General features: G+C 42.0%; 1 protein-coding gene across 3 annotated transcripts in view; it reads right to left on the reverse strand.

Moving 5' to 3' along the window:
* Positions 1-16,787: 16,787 nt before the first annotated feature.
* Positions 16,788-20,684, reverse strand: part of LOC126272595 (INO80 complex subunit C) — an 81,210-nt gene continuing 77,313 nt past the window's right edge. For 2 of the 3 annotated variants that reach the window (XM_049975531.1, XM_049975532.1), the window contains exon 5: positions 16,788-17,012. In XM_049975531.1, coding sequence (XP_049831488.1) covers positions 16,881-17,012 — 132 coding nt within the window. In that variant the 3' untranslated portion in view covers positions 16,788-16,880. The remainder of the gene's footprint in view (positions 17,013-20,684) is intronic. The other variant, XR_007549245.1, reaches the window with a different exon arrangement.

The raw sequence follows: 20,684 nt of genomic DNA on the forward strand, positions 1-20,684 counted from the left end.
CTCTTTTCATGAAAACTTAATTGACAGTGGATGTCAGTTGACCGATGTAATCTGGAAATTGTTCAGAAAACTTCTGAAGAATTCATAGATTTATTTTGTAGTAAGATGTCGACTTTGATTCGGCATGACTTCATTGCCAAGCAACAACGAACATTCCTTAACTCCACAAGAGAAAACCTTATGGAATCTGAATTTGTTGTCATATGTGATTTTTCAGAAAATTATTGTATAGTTCTACAGGATGAAGCTCAGAGTTTCCACTGGACAAGACAACAGATTACCATTCATCCTTTTGTTATATATTACAAACAGGAAGACAAAATTGAGCATATGAGCTTTTTCATTGTTTCTGATTGCCTGGAGCACAATACAACTGCGGTTTACACCTTTCAAAAGAAGCTAATTTCATGTCTTACAAATAAATTTCAAAAGATTCCAAGAAAGATATACTATTATTCTGACGGTTCTGCCGCTCACTATAAAAATAAGAAAAACTTCCTGAACCTTTGCCTTCATGAGGAAGACTTCAACATAATAGCTGAGTGGCACTTTTCAGCCACAGCACATGGGAAAGGGCCTTGTGATGGAGTAGGGGGTTCAGTAAAGAGACTGGCAGCTCATACAAGTTTGCAAAGGCCATACCAAAATCAGATCCAAACTGCACGAGATCTATTTGAGTGGGCAGTAGATAATATCACAAATGTTGATTTTGCATATTCCACTCAAGAAGACTACGCTGCTTCCGAAATATTCTTAAAAAGCCGACTTGAGGAGGCATTGACAATCAAAGGAACACAGCAATTTCACGCTTTCATTCCCAACACTACATCAAAATTAATAGTCAAATACTTCTCAGGTGATATGCAGAGTTGGGAGAGGGAAGTAACTACATCACCAGACAAACTGAAGTTACAAGATGCATCAGGCTATGTCACCACTGTATATGGCAGAAACTGGTTGCTTGGATACATTTTAGAGAGAGAGGAAGGAAAAAAAAAAAAAAAAAAAAAAAAAAAACCGAAGACCTTGATGTAGTGAAATGTGGACCAGCTAAGTCATTCTCTTATCCTGCACATGCAGATGTCCTGTGTGTGTCAGTTGTGGATGTTCTCACAAAAGTGAATCCATTTACTCTGACAGGGACAACATACATTCTTAATGAAAGTGATGTAAGCCAAACCCAGTCAGCTTTATTAAAATGTAATATGTGAAGTTCCAAGACAATTTATTGGGAAACTGCTTTCAACTCAAAACTTAATTTTTGTCTCAGGTTAGTGTTAATGTATATTTTATAGAAAGTTGTTTCAAAATTATTGTTAGTACCTATTGTGTTAAATTTAGCTATGTACACATACCTGTTACTCAAAAACAAGCATTACGTATTTAAGTTGTTTAATAGTTCCATTTCAAACATCTTGGACCAGAACTGTTATGTAAATACTTGTACTTATTCATACATTATTTCAGTTTGTAGTTAAAAGCTCAATTTCTTGTTTTTGTTATATCGGTTAATATACTGTTAGTGAAGTTGTATGAAATTAAAATAAGCAATCAACTTAATTATAAAATATGCTGATTAGTTTTGGTTTAATAAGGTGATCTTTTGATACTTCTAATATTTTTTTTAATTACCTTTTAGTATATTTTAAAGAAATCCCTGTTTGTTAAAGGACAATTTGGTCAAACTAGGGCCGCTAGTGAAAAACAAGAGTCCGTAATAATTTTTTTTAACAATGAACCCACCATCATCCCACATTTATATTTTGCCATGTGATTTACAATAGTATGAAGTAGTTATGGAAATATTTTGAAAATTTTCAATCATGTACTTTTTGTAAAAAAAATTAAATAAAAATATTAATTACCACTTTTAAAAAGGTTATTAATTAGAAGCTTTTTTTGTCTATCACTGGAAAGAGCATGAAAAATGCTGCAAAATGACATCTTTCCCAGTTCTCTAGCCCAATTAGGGCAGCTCCTAGGACAATTAAAAAAAAGTCTGTTCACACATTTTTGGCTGGTTTTTGAAAAGTTTACATAGCCATATTTCAGGAATGGTTTAAGATAAAAAAATTGAAATTTGGTATTTTTCTTAGTCTCAGTGCCCACTATAAGTAGACCAACTTTCAGCAAAATCTAAGAGGGTGAGGTAAAATAGGGGTGTTGATTTGACGGAATGACTCACCGAAGATTTTTGCAGTTGCCTCAAAATGCCTCTGAGGACTATGGGACTTAACATATGAGGTTATCAGTCCTCTAGAACTTAGAACTACTTAAACCTAACTAACCTAAGGACATCACACACATCCATGCCTGAGGCAAGATTTGAACCTGCGACCATAGTGGTTGCGCAATTCCAGACTGAAGCGCCTAGAACTGCTGGGCCACAACGGCTGGCTGCAGTTGCTTCGTCAAGGACATTGGGGTGTAGTGAGAACTAAGTAACTCGCCCATCAGCATTGTTCTTGGACTGGCATGGATCGAGACATCGAATGCACGACTGGACAGTGTCGCGCTTTTGCTGAGAACCAGGCAGTGCCCAAGCAGCAATTCTTCAGCTGGTCGAAAACTTCAGCACCATGCCAACACGTTCATGTCGATTTTCTGGGTCCCTTCTGGAACACCCGATGGTCTCTGCTCATTGACGCCTTTAGTCAATTTCCTTCGTCCTTCTGATGTCATCAGTTACAAGCTCAGCAACCATCCGGGCCCTACAGACTGTGTTCTGTATTGAAGGACTTCCGGAAACTTTGGTCAGTGACAATGGCTCGCAGTTCAAGCCAATGGGGTTATGCACATGACAACTGCTCGTTTCTCTCCACAGTCAAATGCCAAGGCAAAATATTTGTTTGCATGTTTAAGTCTCAGATGACCAAGCTTTGTTGCACAACGTCCAGGGAGCAAGCATGCCTCACCTCTCTTGGCTCCTACCATTCTCTTCCTGCCACCAGAAAATCTCCAGCAGTTATTCCACGGGCAGCCTCACCGTGCGCTACTTCATTTGCTGTCCCTGTGTCCCCCACAGCATGTTTCAGGGCACCGTTCACAGTGTTATGGATTAGGGGATCCAGTCTTCTTCTGTTCCTTCCATGATCATCGGCCAGCACGGCTTCCTGGTACTGTAGTATGCACGGAAGGCCATGCTCAGTATGTTGTTTGGGGAGCTGACAGTGAGTTCCGCTGTATTGTTAATCAGCTCTGTCCCCTTCATTTCAGTCACAGTGGTGTGCCCATCCATCCTGGACCTAGTTGGCAGTGTGTACTACTCCATTCCAGTAGTGGCGCACCAGGTGCTGCTCCCTCTGGTCGATCGGTCGTAGACCCAGTTGCAGCCACCGGCAGAGATCATGCGTCAGACGCAGATGTCTATGTAGCCGATGGATGTCTTCGAGGGTCCTGCTGCCAGTGTCATTCCTGTTGGTGGGCACCCTGAATGTCATTTTTGTAGGGCTCCTTCCTCTCACTGCATCATTGGGTGCCCTTATTCTGTGGTGCCGAGAAGATCCGGGGAGGAAGGGTGTTGTGCTGTAAGTTCATACAGCATAGTCGCCACACCTAAGACGCGGCCACCGCCTTCGAGCACCATGTGCTAATGCTTCAGCAGCAGCAGCGCAGCATATTTCAAAGTGCTCACAGTGGGGTGCCACAAAAGATGCAGCAGTCATACCACTGGAGTCTAAGGAGCCGGTAAGGATGCAGCCCCACCTGATTAAGTTGTGTCGTCATGCCTGGAAGGGGAGTCATCTGGCGGGCTTCCTGGAGTATGGAGCAGGTCTCCTCTCAGTCACGACACTGTTACTGTTATAATGTTTATGGGAGATTAACTTTAGCTACGAATCTGGACATGAATGATTATGCTGAGATATTTTTCACATTCTTTTCAGGACAAATCTTCTAAGTTTTAATTAATTCCAACTTTCCATTTGGTAGTTTATGTCTGGGACACAACAATGTCAGTGCTCAAAGAACTTCTGTTTCAGCATCTGCTCAGTGGCTTATTTGGATGTCAGCACTTCAAAAACTATCACACTTCTGTAAAAAGGTGAATACGAGACTCTGGGATCACATTCACCTATGTCTTTTGTGGTTCTTCATATAGATAATTTTGTGTTAGCAGAAGAGCCAACACCATGTTACGAGTGGAGGCCGAAATGCATACGTTTTAGCTCACGCAGGCTGGCGTGAAGAGGGAAGAACTATACTGACGTGAGGTCTGGAACATGACAAGAAATGAGAATCCAGAAACTGGGCATAATTAGTTTGATACTTAACTTTAATCCATTAATGATGGACGTCGCTCTTGACGGTACATGATTCACAATATTATCTGTTCAGAATACATTCAGAATATTGTGCCTTGCTAGGTCATAGCAAATGACATAGCTGAAGGCTATGCTAAACTTTCGTCTCTGCAAATGAGAGCGTATGTAGACAGTGAACCATCACTAGCAAAGTCAGCTGTACAGCTGGGGCGAGTGCTAGGGAGTCCCTCTAGACTAGACCGGCTGTGTGGCGGCGCTCGGGCTGCAATCACTGATAGTGGCGACACGCGGGTCCGACGTATACTAATGGACCGCGGCCGATTTAAAGGCTACCACCTAGCAAGAGTGGTGTCTGGCAGTGACACGACAGATAACACAGTGCAGTCTCATATATCAGATCAACCATTAATAGTAGAGCCCACATTCCACTAATGTGTAGTAAGGTAGACTAGCACACATGAAGAATCTTATGTTGCCACTACTGGAACTCTCGGCAGCGTTAATAAAAATGAGATTTCTGCGTTACTACTCCAAGGCTACCAACATATATACTACCATGGCAACTCTTTGGATGGACTGCATGGCGACACTTGATTGGATAAAAGGTAATCCTAGTACTTGGGAAAACTTTTTGTGCATAAGAGTAACAGAAATTCAAAAGTAAACCTCTCCATACTCCAGTGGAAGCACAGTCCAGGTAAAGACAAACCTGTGGATGATCTATCAAGAGGAACCGTGTCTCAGATCCTACTTACAATGGATGCATGGTAGCACAGTTGACTTTGCCTATGCTACAGTGCACTGTCTGGCTGAATGAATATCTAGCACCAGCCTCTTTACCAGAAACTAAAAATATTTTTCTGGATCCACAGGTCCTCCTTGTGGAAATGTTCTAGCATTTAAAAGATTTTAGCTCCTACTGGAAACTACTATGGGTCACATTCCACATTTTTGATTCAGAATAAAACTGACTTTCAAGTTGAACTTACATGGAGAATTTGCCAACAGAAGAAATCACAACAGCTCGACTCTGTCACACTATACAACACAAACACAATGTGTGTGTGTGTGTGTGTGTGTGTGTGTGTGTGTGTGTGTGTGTGTAGGAAAATGTTATACTACCTACAGCTACAGGAGTAGTCTCAACCCATTTTTGGATGAAGATTTGTTACATCTACATACTTACTCCGCAAATCACTATGAGGAGTGTGCGGCAGAGGGCACATTCCACTTATCAGTTATTAGGGTTTCTTCCTGTTCGGTTCATGTAGTATGGAGTTTGGGAAGAATGACTGATAGAATGCCTCTCTGTGTGCAGTAATTATTCTAATCTTATCCTCACAACCCCTATGTGAGTAATATGTAGGGGGTTGTAGTATATCCCTCAAGTAATCATTTAAAGCCGGTTCTTGAAACTTTGTTAATAGACTTTCATGGGATAGTTTACATCTGTCATCAAGAGCCTGCCAGCTCAATTCCATCAGTATCTCTGTGACACTCTCCCACGGATTAAACAAACCTGTAAAGATTCATGCTGCACTTCTATGTAGATGTTCAATATCCCCCTTTAGTTCTATTTGCTACAGGCCCAACACACGGAACAATATTCAAGAACCAGTCACACGAGTGATTTATAAGCAATGTCCCCTGTAAACTGATTGCCCTTCCGCACTATTCCATGGATAAACCAAAGCCTACCATCTGCTTTACCCACGACTGAATCTGTGTGATCATTCCATTCCATATCCCTACAAAGTGTTACACCCAGGTATTTGTATGAGTTGGCCAATTCCAGCACTGATATTATAGTCATAGAATACTACATGTTTTGTTTTGTGAAGTTCACAAATTTACATTTCTGAACATTTAGAACAAGTTGCCAATGTTTAAAACACATTGAAATCTTATAAAGATCTGACTGAATATTTATGCAGCTTCTTTCAGGTAGTACTTCATTATAGATAACTGCTTCATCTATAAAAAGCCTGGTTTTACTATTGTCTGCAAGGTCATTAATACACCACATGAACAGCAAGAGGGTCTCAACCCATTTCCCTGGGGTACTTCTACGTCTGACGATGACTCTCTATCCAAGATAACATGTTGTATCTTCCCTACCAAAAAGTCCTCAATCCAATCACAAATTTCACTTGATATCCCATATGATCATACTTTTGACAATATGTGTAGGTATGCTACTGAGTCAAATGCTTTTTGGAAATCAAGATACACTGGATCTATCTTGTTTCTTGATCCAAAGCTTTCAGCATGTCATGTGAGAAAAGTGTGAATTGGGTTTCACATGACTGATGTTTTTGAAATACATGGTGGTTGGCGTTGAGGAGGTTTATTTTGTTCAAGATACCTCATTATATTTTAGCTAAGAATATGTTATAAGATTCTTCAAGAAATTGATGTGAAGTATATTGGATGGTAGTTTTGCATATCACTTCTACTACCCTTCTTGTAGATGTGTCTGACCTGTGCCATTTTCCAAGAACTGGGCATGGTTTTTGTTCGAGGGATACACAATAGATTATAGTTAGAAGAGGGGCTGTGATGAAAGCTTCAAGTTCCTCATTGAGCTATAACACTATTGATTTTGTGGCCATTATCGACTGCAAGAGTCGACTGCCTGATCTTTGAGAACGAACTTCTTTGAAAACTGTTGATTGCAGTTTGTTCTGAACTCTGTACTCTAGAGGATGTGTTTGTACCGACATGATCAAAATAAAGTTAATTCATTATAAACGAGCGAATACTTAACGTTGGGTTCAATATTACCGTATGTAAAATATCGGTCCCCGACGCTCACGAACGCCGCCAAAAATGTGTACTGGAACATCGCCATGGACAAACAATGCAGCAACCGTTTGTTGGATTTCTACGTCCATCGACTTCACATCACGCCGCATCTGGATGCAGTGTACAGGAAGTGTAATTAGTGTGTAAATTGCCGACTCTTGTGTGAATCCTGCTTTTTGGTAACTTTCACCAGCTTCTCATACAGTGACAATGTGATTGAGGCGCACACGTCGTCCGTCGAAACCCGCTGAACACAACAGTAATTTCACTTTTGGACAGTGCAGTTCTCTTTTGCTGATTAATTTGGACAATTTTGACTTGCTTTTGTGTAATGCATTAACTCTGTGCAGTGCTTCAATAACGAACAATCATGCCAAACAAAGGACTGCGACAAACGGGGACTATGTTGCAAATCACAGTTTGCACAAACTCCGAACTACGGCTAAATCGCATGCCTGTTCGCATTCTCAGGAACAATTTCATCAAGGGCATCCTACCGATCAACGACAATGCACCAATTACACCAACGACAATGCCGGCTGTTTCTCAGTGCAACAATGGATGTGTCACGTCTCCCTCTACACAGCACCCGAGGAGCACCGACTCTGCTAAAGTGCTATCGACGGCGACTTCACGGCCACTGCCTGCTGGCTCATTGACTTCGACCCAATCAAAACAAACAGCTGTGCGACATGCGATCCCAACACGGCTACCACACCCGCACCGTGTCAACAACTCGCTGGCACCATGCATGCTTACCGCCTGGCTGTTCACTACTCGATCGCGCTCGCAACTTGTTCACCCCACCCTAGAAGACGTTTGCAGCCATATCAGCAGTAGACAGCAGTGAACGTGTTCTCTCTCCGCCATCGCCGAGTACTGAGTTTCACATTCACAATCGCATACACGATCTCTTCTACTCAAACTGTTACATCAATGCTGTGCCGCCGACCTTGCTTGTATGCCAGGTTACCCTTTGATAGAGACAGATTCTGGTTTCGACACCATCTTACTCAGTGATACACAGCAGACTGCTTCACGACATACATTTTCACCTTAAGAACTGCAACAGCTATGTTAGCAATTTGCGACATATAACTTGTTGGTACAAGATCAGTTACACATGCTGCAGCCGACACCGACCGAGCATGACATGCAACGAGATGCTCCTGTCATTGTTCTGCGTCTGACTGCTGACGAGCCTTCGCCTTTACTTCCAGCTACAAATAATACCCTGACATCACGCTACATGGATCTAAGTCCCAGATGTCACAATTGTCATCATCACACTGGAAGTGGAAATTCTATGTTACTGATATGATACAAGCAACTTATTTACACCGCTGCCACCTTTCCTTGGTAGTTCCAAACACTTCGTTTCTGTACCACAACATAAGCAGCCACATTCCAGTGCTGCTTGCTTTGCCGCCCTCTTCACTACCTCCGCAATGTACGACCAACACATCTGCCATTTCTGCTTTGACAAGTGAGCATCTTTCCGCTTTGACACACGACCGTGCAGCAGTTTCGCGCGAGCAGCTTCCAGCCTTACGACTTGACCACAGCGCCAGCACACATGCAGCTCCAGTTCCATCAAACTGTGTTGCCTCTTCGCCACGGACCAGTAGTTAATCCGCCGATTTGACTTCTTCACGTTCACATTACATCTCATTGCCTTCCCGCTCCGACCATGGTTTCGCCGACCACGTCCGCCTTCCACCACCTCTCGCCATTGCTATGCCTCATGTACAGGGCTCACGACCACGCTCCCCAACCTTTGATCACGGCTGTTTCACACATCAAAACACCGACACTGTCAACTCCGCATGGAGCATCCTGCTATCTACCGCTGTAACACACTCACCGTCCACGGACTCTGATGTGACGTTTCCGTCTACACCGAAGTCATCTGCTGCCAAGGTCAATCATGTGCAGCTTGCTGTTTTCTTCCCTGCTCTGTGACATCAAATACGTATATAACTCCGTCATTACTGTGTGTGTTGCTCATCCAGCATCTCTTACGCAACCCGTTAAGCCACAGCATGCTTGCTCCTTTATGTCATACGGCAAATAACAAAGTGTTACCGGACACGTTGCACTTACCATGGCGCTCGCCGGCAAATACTTTGGCAATACATCATATCTTCGACGCACTCCGCACCTTTGATCGGATCGAAACCCCGCTGCGCCGCAGGGCCTTTGCACGACGATGTTCTCCCCACCGACACACTCCCACCGTACCATCAGCAGCATGGCACAGTCAACCTGTGGACACCTTCCACTCCTCCTTCCCTCTGCTGGTCGTGTCTACCAAGACATCGAGAAACAGTCTGATCGTGCCTCGCACTAGTACCTGCCATGACACGATCGGTCACGCGCACCTGCACCATCAGCCGGCTGGGTGCACACACGCCCCTCATCATCCTTACCGTGCTCCAAACTACCGGCGGGGGCTCTGTGGCGATTATCGACTGCAAGAGTCGACCGCCCGATCTTTGAGAACGAACTTCTTTGAAAACAGTTGAGTGCAGTGTGTTCCGAACTCTGTACTCGAGCGGATGTGTTTGTACCGACATGATCAAAGTAAAGTTAATTCATTATAAACAAGCGAATACTTAATGTTGTGTTTGATATTACCGTACGTAACATCTCAATCCCCACCATTTGTTGTCTAGTTTACTGAATGTATGCTTGTGTCAGTTGTCCTTTGTACTTTGCTAAACATTGCTGCCATAACTGCGTCATGGTCACTGATACAATACTGAATGTATGCTTGTGTCAGTTGTCCTTTGTACTTTGCTAAACATTGCTGCCATAACTGCGTCATGGTCACTGATACTGGTTTTGATGTGGACCTCCTCAAAGACGTCAGGTCTGTTTGTTGCCATTAGATCCAATATATTTCCATCATGAGTTGGATTCCTCACTAAATGTTCTACATATTTTTCAGAGAAGGAATTTAGTAAAGTTTCACAGGATGCCTTATCACACTCACCACTAACAAAATTGTAATTTTCCCAATTAATTGTGGATAATTAAAGTCTCCACTGATGATTACAGTATGGTTGTTACATCTCAGTGGTCATTTACAGACTGCCAAGTTAACTATAGAGGAATGCCGTCCGCTTTTTCTAGATGGAAACCATAATTTCAAAAACCTTTCAATCGTACACACATTCGTTTGCACCATCTTGGAGTTAAATTGTACTTTCGGAGATTTGCACCTCCTTTTGGATATCACACACCCACCATACGATAAAGATCATTCACTGCTGCCTTCCATGTACAATAGTGCACAGTGTCATCAGTCTAGAAATGGAAACTCCACTACCAGCTGACTGAGTAACAGAACATAGATCCTTCCAAGCAACCAGTGTCGATTCTGCAGGACCTTTATACACCGAAGTAGGAAATACCTGTGCAAAATGAGACAGTGTTTACCTGCACTATGATTAGGGCAGTCCACCTACAGCTAGTCCACAGCTCATTTACAGACCAATTCTTATTGGCACTACAAAGATTTCTTCATTGACACAGCATTCCAAACACCACAAAAATAACGGAAGTGTGGCCAATACCTGCTGATAATACTCACCAATAACTTGCTCAACAGTGCATAACATAAAAATTCATAGTTCTATGTGTGGCTCTGGGTGGGGAGGAAACTGGGAGAGATCGGTCAGTTAAATGTAAAGATGTCTCAAAAAATTACTCAGATGCTCGACTATAGATGAAGAAGGGTTACAAACTACTCACGAATACTGAAGCACTTTTAAACTCGAGGCCCCTTTCTCAAACTGAGGATGAAATACTTGCTCCAGCTCACTTTCTCGTGAGGGAGAAATTTATGTTATTACCCACTGGATCTGAGCCACTGACCACAGCAGACCTGATGAGAGACTCCAAACTCCATGAAAAAACAGCAGCAGCTTTCTGGAAATGCTGGAGTAAGGGACAATGTACATCTCCGAGGGACACCACCATGACGAAGCACTGTCCGTGCGGATGGAGAGGCTTGCGTATCCATGTGAAGCTGAGGGCTATGCCGAAGGTAGAGGACCTACTGCCAGAAAGGCCTCAGCCGATGGATCAGACTAAGAGTGTCCCACTACAACCCATCTTCCTCATCCACTCCTAGTCCTACCCAATCCCCTTTCCAAACCAAGGTGTGATACGATCCATGTCGAGGGGCGTGTGGCACCTGGGAAGATGTGTCGCGAATTGAGCCTCAGGGATACCGGGTGACCTCCCTGAGTTAAGTAGCCTTACACCACATGGGGTATTTGTGGTGTGGAGCGTTTAGATCCCCAGGTCTCATGGAACCAATATGGACACAATTAAAGAAAATAAAGAAAAAACAAACTGAGGGGAAAACTGACACCTCAGACACCCAAACATCGGGGTCAGGAGCAATGGAAGCAATTTCCACTACTTAATCAGGGTCTAGACCTGAGCCAGAAGTGGGAACTGTAACCGAGAAGTTGGACCAGATCAAGATAAAGCCTTGTCTGGGGCCCAGAGGAGGAAACTATTCAGGGAACAGGGGAAAAACGAAGGGAAAGAATGGCTTCCTAAAGACAGGTGGAGGGAATCAAAGGGACTTGAACCTGAAACTACCAAGGAAAAACTATCTGAGGTTGAAGGGGATGTGCACACCCCCACAACGTCACAGACAGGTAGCAAGAGGATAAGGGAGGAATCTGACTCCCTCCTCCCTGAATAACTGACCCAGAAAAAACTGAGGCAAGAAATAGGGAAACAGACCTATAGTACTGCAGTCTTGGTTTTTTAAGATGGCAGTTATCCAGGAAGGCTATCCACTGGTGGCCATCACCTCGCTGCAGGAGGAATCTGTACAGTGGTCCAGGACCCAACTTCAGGAGGGTCTTTCTAGGTCGTGGTGCCCTCATTTTTGTCTGTGAGGGGGTACACACGGAGGAATGGCTTAAGGACAAGGTGCCCATGATCTCCCCGTGCCCATGGGAAGATGCGAAGCTGCTGATCAAGACGGCAGCAGAACTTCTTTAGACTGCAAAGATATCAATATGGGTACCAAAGATCCTTAAGGATGTCTCTCCTAAGACTCCGTTTGAGAAAATAGGGGCTCAGAACCCAAAAGTCTTAACAGAAGGCTTGAGAATGATCAACCACAAGGTTGTACTGGAAGGACGAACCCTGGTGGTCGAGGTTGGAGAGAGGTCCCTGAAGGCAATGCGAGAGCAGGACCTGAAATTGTTTCTAGGGCTCTTGAAGGTCACCGTCAGTGTTCTCAAAGACCTCAAAAGGCAATGATGGCAGCAAGATGTAGACTGGAGGTGCTGCAGATTAATCTGCAGCACAGTAAATGGGCCTCTGCTGCCTTGAGCTGCCTGGGGAGGCAGGAAGTGGACGTGGCCCTGACACAAGAACCCTACTTATATAAAGAGGGCATATTGGACCTCAGTGCCACTGGAGGTAAGCTGATTTATGCTAGAAATCTAAGAAACTCCAGAACATGCATCTATGTACGAAATGGAATTTCTTTCATGCCAATGATGGATTTCAGCTCCAGCGACCTAGTGGCCATTAAAATGCAGCAATGTGAGGAAGGTACCACGAGGGAAATTATTTTGGCCTCAGCATACATCCCTTACGAAGGCAGTTCTCCTCCTCCTTTGTAGGTGAGGAGATTGGTAGAGGCTTGCCATCGGGAAGGTGCCCAACTGTTGGTGGGATGAAATGCCAATACCCAAAACCTAGTGTGGGGCAACAAGGACACCAACAGTAGAGATGAGTAGCTTCTTGAATTTCTTTTAGCTAACAACTTGGAGGTCCTGAATAGGGGCAATGAAACTACATTCAGGAATAGCAGAAGGGAAGAGGTAAATGACATAACTTTTGGTTCCATGATGGTCGGCAGCTATTCCAAACAATGGCATGTGTTGTTAGAGCCATCCTCATCAGACCACATTTAGATTACACTAAAGGTAGAAACGGGAATCAGACAGATATGACCTATAGGAATCCCAGGAAAACAGACTGGGAGACATATAGGAGGGACCTTGACTTAGGCTATCGGAAATTAAAACTTAGATATGCAATCCAGTAGAGTTTGAGGATGTAGCAGAGGCTGTTATCTCTGCCATAGGTACCTGATATCAGGACAACTGCACAATCACCAAGAAGTGCACAAATAGGAGTGTGCCTTGGTAGAATAATAACTTGGAAATTAAAAGAAAATAGGTACGAAGACTGTTTAACATTGTGAGATGTACAGGACAATGGGCAAAATATCGTGAGGCCCTGGTCAACTATAACCTTGCAATCAGACAAGCAAAGACAACATCCTGGAAGGCATTCTGTGAGAAAGTGGGGAGCACAGCTGCTCAAGCCCGATCACAGAATCCTCATTAGAGTACCATTCAATCTAGGAGATATGTTGAGGAAGGAGGATGGGGAATATACTAAGACAGCACATGAGACACTGGAACCGTTCTTCAAAACTCACTTTCCACAATATGCTCTGCCGGACAACACAGACCAGAATGTGATCCTGGAGAGACAGTGGTTCTCGTGCACTCGAAGAGAGGACTGGGAATTAGCCAAGGAGTGTGTGGACTTCAATAAAATCCAATGGGCGGTGGGAACATTCCAACTGTTGAAGTCACCTGGCCAGATGGAATTTTTCCCGCTCTGCTGCAACAGACAGGAGAGAATCTCGAAAGATTTCTATGCAGGTTATTCAGAGGTAGCCTAGCAGTAGGAATCATTCCCAATGCTTGGAGGGCAGTGAAGGTTGTCTTCATTCCAAAGCCAAGGAGAATTGATCATATCAAGACCAAGGATATGAGACCAATCAGTCTGTCCTCCTTCATTCTCAAAACATTGGAAAAACTGGTTAATGTAATTAGGACCACTCTACATTCAAACCAACATGCTTATCAACCAGGTAAATCACGCGAGACAGCTCTCCAACAACTCATAGGGATGGTGGAGAAAGCACTTCACTTCCAAGAAATAGCCCTCTGCATCTTCCTGGATATTGAGGGGGCCTTCAATAACACAACCTTCGATTCCATGGTAAGGGCAGCACAGATACATGACCTAGGGACCACAATATGTAGGTAGTCCAGGGCCATGCTTACGGGAAGGAAGGTAGAGGCTACCATGATGAATGAAAAGATGTTAATTAACACCACTAGAGGCTACCCACAAGGAGGAGTTCTGTCCCCTTTATTGTAGAATCTAATGGTGAACAAACTCATTGACGAACTAAATTCCTGACAATGCTTCTGCCAAAAATACGCAGATGACCTTGTAATAGTAATACTTGGCAAATTTACTGACACAGTTAGAAAAATGGCACAAGGAGGATTGGACATTGTGCAAAATTGGTGCATTAAACAGGATCTGACGGTTAATCCTGAGAAGACTGTAGTGGCGCCATTTACGAAGAGGCATATCCAACACTCAAGTTGAAATCTAAAGCTCTTCAATGAAACTCTACCTGTGAAGGGAATAATTAAATATCTAGGGGTAACCTTAGATAAGAAACTAACGCAGGCACCTCACATTAAGAGTATTTTCTCCAAGGCAAAAAGTACTCTAGTAAGTACCAGAAGGGCTTATGGTAAAAACTGGGGCCTAAGACCCAGAGGTATGCACTGGATATACACCACAGTGGTTAGACCTAGGATTTCCTATGGGGCCATGGTGGAAGAAGGTAGAACAGCAGGTTGCAGCTAAGGAGATTGCTAAGGTGCAGAGACTGGCCTGCTTAGCCATAACAGGCAGAATTAGCAGCACACCAACCACTGGTATGGAAGCCATGCTGGACATGCCTCCACTACACATTTGGGTCAAGATGGAGGCATCAGCTGGGGCATAAAGACTTAAAACTGGCAATAACTGGATCTCACCAGGATATCAAGAATCAAACACTAACATAGTGAGTGAGGTAAACATCGGAATGGCTGGGGAAATGCCTGCTGACTATATAACAACTCCCAACTGCTTCAACAAGCCTTGCAATATACTAATTGGAAGCAGGGAGCAGTGGAAAAAAAAAGAAAAAAAAAATTAAGACACCGTATGGGGGACATTGTTTGGTTCACCGATAGGTCGAAATTTCAGACCAAGTCATTGGGGACCATAACATTTACATCTATTCAGACAGCCAGGCAGCCCTGAAATCACTGGCAGCTCCTGCAACAAGATCTAAGATTGTTAAAGAATGCCACAGGGCTTTGGTGTATAGTGCAGGTCCCTAGCCACTCAGGGATCTGTGGCAATGAACAAGCCTACAGATTGGCCAGGATGTGGGCAAAGACTCCCATTTATTGGACCCATCCTGACTATCAACAAGGCTATGATCAAACTAGAACTACGGAACTGGCTCAGGAAACTGTACGTAGAATTTGGACCGATGTCCATAAACAAAAACATGGTAAGGTAATGATGCCCAAGCCATGTTTTAAAAGATCTCTAACCCTGGAATTGAACAGGAAAGAGATCAGACTCATGACTGGACTGATGACTGACCATAAGAATTTCAAAAAACACCTACACACAATGGGTATAATGGAAGCAGACCCCAAATGTAGGATCTGTGATGAGGGTGAAGAAACTGCATCACATTTAATCTTTTAATGCATGGCATTGGAGAGCAAAAGATACAGAATCTTCGGGACAACTAGACCTGAAGAAATTGTGTCTAACAAAAAGCTGGTAAAGGGACTTCTTGCACTATTTAAGGGCACTGGTTGGCTTTACTAGATATACATGGGGCGATACGACACAATAAACTCGGTTTTGGTGCGGGCGGTGGCAGGTTAGACCTAAGCTGTTTTAGCTTCCCTCTCAAAATCAAATCAAATGGGAGAATGTATGCTCTTGTGTAGCTTCCACCAAGTTAAACACTCAATGGAAGAGCAGCGAGACTCCAAGTCGATGGTGGTGGTGGTGGTGGTGGTGGGTAGGGTTTAACGTCCCGTCGACAACGAGGTCATTAGAGATGGAGCGCACGCTCGCGTTAGGGAAGGTTTGGGAAGGAAATTGGCCGCCATCCCGGCATTTGCCTGAAACGATTTAGGGAAATCATGGAAAACCTAAATCAGGATGGCTGGAGACGGGATTGAACCGTCGTCCTCCCGAGTGTGAGCCCAGTGTGCTAACCACTGTGCCACCTCGCTCGGTCCTCCAAGTCGATGATATCATACCCTAAGGAGAACAAGATCTTCCAAAACACCTGCGGAAGATGGCAAAAGAGCGCAGGAGCTGAAAGAAGGCAGGGATGGAATCCCATACACAGGCTTGTGACCACAGGTGAAAGCCACTCAATAGATGTGTCCAGCTGGTCATAGCTGTCAATTTGGAGAAGTGTGGGGAGGAATGTGGAGAATTGCTGAAACACTGCTTCAGCATTGCATTATATCTATAACTTATTAATGATATGTTATGTAATCTCTGTGATATAGGTTGCCTGTGTTTGATGTTTAAAATTCATTCTCCAATTGTTCCCCAACAAAGGCTATGTGCTCCAATAAATGTCCACACTATCTCCATAATTCCACAGTATGAAGAAAATTGCTTGCTCCAGTTGTTACTGTTCAATATAAGTTAAGGTTCCTCTTGAACACAAATACTACTAGTATGCATCCCAACTTTCACTAACAATACGCGTATTGATATTAAATGGTATATTCTGACATTAAAAAGGGAAACAGAGAAAGAAACACTAACCAGTTTTTCAGATTTTAATATAAAAATTATACATTTTTAAAAGAAAACTTCATTAAACTAGAGCTTTTATTTTGATGCTTGAGTCCAATGTTTCTATCCCATTGGATTATTTGCTCTGCGTAATGAAAGGTATCCTGCTGTTATGTCCATTGGTAAACTGCGTATAGTTGAAAACTCTTCTGCATTGGCATACAGCAACTTTGTCTGTGGGTCTTTGTATTTTGCCTGCAAAACAAAAAAGTATGTTAAAAAAATGTAAATGTGTTTGTTCTTTTTTAAATGTGTGACAGTGCCTGGATTATAAAATGTTCATGTGATACAAGGAATAAAGAAACCTCAGCAGTGATTTAAAAGAAGAATTAAATACTAAGACACATAAAACCTACATCCTCTGCTTAAAAATTTGCCAGTTTGTGTGTGGAATTCTGCAGTAAGATGGAGTTAAACATTCCTATTGATTATAACAAATGCAAAAAGTTATTTCAGGTGTTTACTCACTGTGTTATTAGCCCCTAGGGAAGAGTAATCAAAGCAAATCTATGTTACAGCATACACAAAAGTATATATAGTAAACTGACACTGAGTGCAAACTGGCATGTAAGTGCCCATGCGAATCCCCATGCAAATCCAGTAAATTTGTTTATATTTCCGTCAATGCAGGAAAGAAAATTTCTGCAATATTTTGTGAACTTTTGAGAATGTAACAAGATAATTGTACTTCCACAAAGTAAAGATAAATGTGATCAAGATAGTGTTAATAAAATAAACAATTTACATTAATAATAGTTTTTTTCTCCAATGAAAACAGTTCCAAGAGCAGTTAAAAATGAATTACGTGAGTAAATGCATATTAAGTCTGAAAGTTCATAGTTAATTTTTGGATTTTTTTTTCAGTGTCTTCCTCGACGTTAAGAAAAATATTATGGAAGTAGAAAACACACACATTTTCACATGAACACAACTCACAAACACAGGACTGTGTTATGTAAGCTAAAATGTATAGCAGTCTTTTCATTGTGCTGGTCTGTGACTCAAACATCTCCATATTGTGAGCAGCACTCTATCGTTTACATAATATTGTTGTTATTCATTTCTGGAGTTTCCACTGCAATGAAGAAACAATTTTATATCATCACGCTCTTTTATCAAATGTATATTCTCACACTAAGAAAAAGAGATGAGAACAGACTAATATAACACTTTGTCAGTAAGAGCTGCTGTAGTGTTATATATAAAAAATAAAAATAAAAAATTGAAATACTGATTAACGTAGAATATAATATCTTTTCTAACTTATTACAAGCTAAGATGATTAAAATAATGGAAAACCATAGAGAAACACATTATCTATGCAACGAGCTAAAGGTGGGGGAAAAGGAAAACTTTTGAATCTTTCACTCGGATTAGATTATCTACATCTACATACATACTCTGCAAGCCACTTTACAGCTCATGACAAGGCGTTCTTTGCGCCATTGCTAGAAATTTTCTTTTGTAGAGTAAACATATACAATGCTGACAGGTCACTAACAACAGATCTTGGGTGTTACATAGATATGTTGTATTGAATCCAAACTCTCTATTACGTGTTTCGAGCTTGGTCCATTATCAGACAATGTGTTGAAAAGCATTGTGAGCACAAAAATACTTTATGACCAAAACAGTAAAGCAAAACAAGTGATAGACAAATTTACAGAATTCACACCAGTGTACATAATAAGAAGGTTGCATAAGCACTGACATATAGTGCACAAGATTTCACAGAGAAACAGTCAAGTGCAATGGTTGAATATGAAAACTAAAGTGAACAATCATGCTGACCAGAGTGAAGTGAACTAAAAGCCCACCAGACGGCACGCCAAGCTTAGCATTGTAATGGAACTGACAAATAGACATAATTTTATTTTATTATACACTAAAGTTGTGTTAAAAAAGCTTTTGCTTAAGATAATACTAAGTTGGGTGTTGCGATCAATAATCGATATTGGAATTGTATGTTCTCTGTAGCTTATGACTGTGATCTTTGGTCTACAACGGGTTTTTGGCACTTGAGTGTTGGTTGCGGTTGAGTGTAGTTGTGTGTCTAGCTTTGACAATAAATGTGTGTTTTTGATACAAAGAAACCATGGAATACTGCGTCATGATTTCGATAGTCCAGTAATAATTAAAAAACCCGCACCTTTTCTCGGACCCAGAGCAGCAAAGGAATCATCGCCTAGACAACAAGAAGCCACATGGACAACGCAGACTCAGCACCATCAACAAAGGAGACATCATGGCCAGCTCTACTAAAGTACTATACAGCCATTAGCCACACCATAATGGTGTCCTTATGGAGATAACTTTTCCTAAACAGTAGAGTGGGTTCGTGACAACTGGAGGCTCTTTTCTGGGATTAAGACATTTATATGTACTGGATTGACGAAATCTGTTTTGCAGTCTAATGACCACGTGGTACGAAGAAGTGCTATACATGGAAGTCAAGGGAGACGAAACGAAACAGTAAAGTGGACTGACTACACGAGTGAGGACCCAGGCTGAAAAGATAAGTACATCTGTGTAGTGCTGTTTATTCCTTTTATTATTTTGTGTGTGAAATTTCACGAAAATGACCACTGTGAAAGAGGAAAGTGGTGCTGAATCCGAGCAGGATTGTGAAAATTTGTTAGTCTTTGCGGATGTAGACATGCCGATAAAAACAGAAGATGAGTCAGTCAAAGAAGCGGATCAGAGTCTTAATTCATCAGAACGTGAGACGTCAGACATTAAATCACTGTTACAAATGATGGAACAATCGTTAGCTTTAAATCAGACTGTTGCAGGCTGCTTACAAGCTAATGAAGAACAATTGCAAAACATGAATCGGACGGTTGCGGACAGTTTCGGGTTATAAATCAGAAAGTGTCGCGTCTGGAAGGAGCTATGAACAAAAAATTTGATAATGTCTTACTTTGGGGTAATAAACTTCGCAACGATATATAAAAGATAGACAAGAAACTTAGCAGAAGATTTTGGCGGTAGAATCTAAAGTGGGAGATGTAAAATCTAGTCTGAATAACAAAATTCAGTCTGTAAAAAATGAACTGGTCACAGACAGATAGAAAAATGCAAAGTGTTTTGTTAATGTTAATAGTCAAATAGATACAGTTTGTGTGAATGTAAAAGCTATGGCAGTAGATCTTGAAAGTAGAGTAGATTCGAAACTAAATGTTGTGAATGATAAAGTGGAAACAGTCAGTAACACAGTAAAACTCCACGAGATTGAAACTAAGACAGACGTTAATGAATTAAAAAGTGCAGTATCAGAGTTAAACCAGAAGTTTGAAATATTTAGCAATGGTGTAGCTAACAAAAATTTTTCAATGAACACATGTACCTTATTATCCAATATTCCAGTTAAAAACTTTTCTAATGAGTGTAGTTTGCATCTGTTGACTTTCTGCAGAATTGAAGAGACAATGTTTTGCCCAATATGAGTGAAAGTTTCAAAATTAAGTTCGTTAAAAAATTTTTGGAGGGGGAATCTTTGTCATGGAGCAATCAAAATTTTTCTATGGACATGTCTTATGCCGAATTTGAAATTGAGTTCTTAACACGGTTCTGGTCTGAAACTGAACAAGCCAGGATAAAGAGCGAGTTACTGAATGGACCAAATTACAGAGAAACACAGTGGACTATGAAACAGATTTGTAAGAATCAGCAGAAGAAACTTGTACATTAGAGTAAACCTTTTGATGAGCTCACACAGACAGATGCTTTAAAGAGAAGGTTGCCAACAGATGTGCAATGGGACCTAGTGTATGGACGAGATGACAACACTGAGCAATTTCTAAACTATGTGGACAAACTTGATAGGATTACAGACAAAGTGGGGAAACCAAAAAACTATTTCAATCA

Source organism: Schistocerca gregaria, chromosome 5 (genome assembly GCF_023897955.1).
Source record: "Schistocerca gregaria isolate iqSchGreg1 chromosome 5, iqSchGreg1.2, whole genome shotgun sequence".
In the NCBI taxonomy this organism is placed as follows: domain Eukaryota; kingdom Metazoa; phylum Arthropoda; class Insecta; order Orthoptera; family Acrididae; genus Schistocerca; species Schistocerca gregaria.